Source organism: Cladophialophora immunda (genome assembly GCF_000835495.1).
Source record: "Cladophialophora immunda strain CBS 83496 unplaced genomic scaffold supercont1.176, whole genome shotgun sequence".
NCBI lineage: Eukaryota > Fungi > Ascomycota > Eurotiomycetes > Chaetothyriales > Herpotrichiellaceae > Cladophialophora > Cladophialophora immunda.
In genome coordinates, this window is record NW_015622716.1 from 555 (window position 1) to 2,335 (window position 1,781).

Consider the following 1,781-nt stretch of genomic DNA (forward strand, 5'->3'; position numbering starts at 1 on the left):
GCCGGGCACGCGACGAAGCCTTCACGCCGCGGAATATCAGGTCCGCTTGGTGCAAGGCCGGCCTCCACCCGTTTAACCCGGAGCGGGCGTTCCATGACATCCAACCAGTGCCCATCGAGGAAACTGATCCTCGAACACAGACTGTGAACGTAGAACTTCCACCCCCGAATGACCTGCTGACCACCCCTACCACTTCGGAGGGTATCACATTGCTGAGCAGGAAACTGGAACAGGATATCGGCGATCTTGACAGCCCTGTCAAACGACGGTTCGCAAAGTTCCGCAATGCGGTTGAAAAGTCGCTCGCCGACGTCGCTCGCCGGCCGTTCGCTCCTGCGAGCGGATAATAAGCACTTGTTCGACCAGAACAATGAGAAAAAGACGCGAGCATCGATGAGGTCCACCGTGATCGGACGGGCCAAGATCACGACTTATGATGACCTTGCGGCGGCCCGAAACAAGCGTGGAGCAGTGGAATCTGGCATCGCCGGTCGAGCCAGAAAGTCTGCCAAACGTCAAAAAAAGGGTCCCAGCCCTCCCAAGACTCCTAAAACCTCGTCAGACGCTCCTTCCAATCCCAAGGAAACCGACAAAGAAATGTCCGGGACTAGAGGCTTGGAAAGTTATTGTTCTGTTCTGCAGTTCTGATCCTCCATTCAACCTCTCATTAACAGACTAACATATCCTCGGGAAAGTGGAGCCATTCTTGACGAAGGGCGTGCCTTGTTTTGCAAACTCAGCTTCCGTGATTTCACCACGCGGATATTGAATGACGAAAGGTGAAATGTGTTCGGTGGTCGATATTTTATTGTGGCTAATCGTCGGCAGGCAAGGAGCTAGACACTGGGAGCTGCAGACGAGAGGATGGAATCGCTCTGAAGATTTCCAACCGGTTTTGTTCTCTCCACGTCAATGCCCGCATGAAGGGCTGGAAAAGTGAATGGAGTCAACCTTCATAGTTTACATACGATGAAAGGCCGCTTCCCATTTCTTGGAGCGTAGAGCCCTTGGGACCGGTTTTGGTATCCTGCATTTAGTCATAGCAGTTTATGATATTTTTTTCTTGCGCAAGGTTTTGTCTGCGCATCATGTGTTCTGGCATCTATCCTCAAATCGTATGCGGTGTTTTAGCACCATAATATGCCCTCGAAAAAAGTGATGTAGATCGATGGTAGGGGGAACGAGTGAGGGAAAGCGTTTTGTCAACTTCCGGAAACCCTCGTGCCTGGGTGGTCATCGAAATCTCCCGAATGTTCAGTTGACACTGTGGGTGGGATGGAGAGTAAAAAACAGAGCGAAGCAGAAAGCTGCCATAGCTCTTAATACTGCCAAAAATTTGAACGCATTGTAGAATATTGTGTGTTGATTGATAGGGCCTAACCGACCTGAGGTTGTGGTGCCTGCGCAATTTCAGGTTTTCGAGCGCAGCTCAGCCGTGCCATACTGGAAAGGGCGCGCCAAGAAGGGAGTGATGTTAAAGTTCATCAGCTCACTTATTAAATAACGCGACGGACATGAGAGCGGCAATACGTGTATGGCGCGTTGTGGGGGCCTGCAGAACTGTGCCATTGACCTTGCTACACGAAGCACGCCCAGACGTCCACGTGATTGCGCCAAACGGCGGCCTGAAATCTTGGCGAAACGGATAAAAAGGGCTGAGCTACTCCGTACCATCCTTAAACATTCTCTTCTTCCCCTCAGTCCCTCACGTCCGTACGCTGAGTTTCCTGAACTACCAAAACAACGACTATTTTAAATCAATTATATCCATACATGGCGCA

General features: G+C 50.9%; 1 protein-coding gene across 1 annotated transcript; it reads left to right on the forward strand.

Moving 5' to 3' along the window:
- Positions 1–393: 393 nt before the first annotated feature.
- Positions 394–648, forward strand: PV07_12817 (uncharacterized protein; the record flags this gene model as incomplete). The annotated part of the gene is made up of 1 exon (XM_016400385.1): positions 394–648. One exon carries the CDS (start codon positions 394–396, stop codon positions 646–648), a length of 255 nt encoding a protein of 84 aa, XP_016241969.1.
- Between the last annotated feature and the right edge of the window lie 1,133 nt (positions 649–1,781).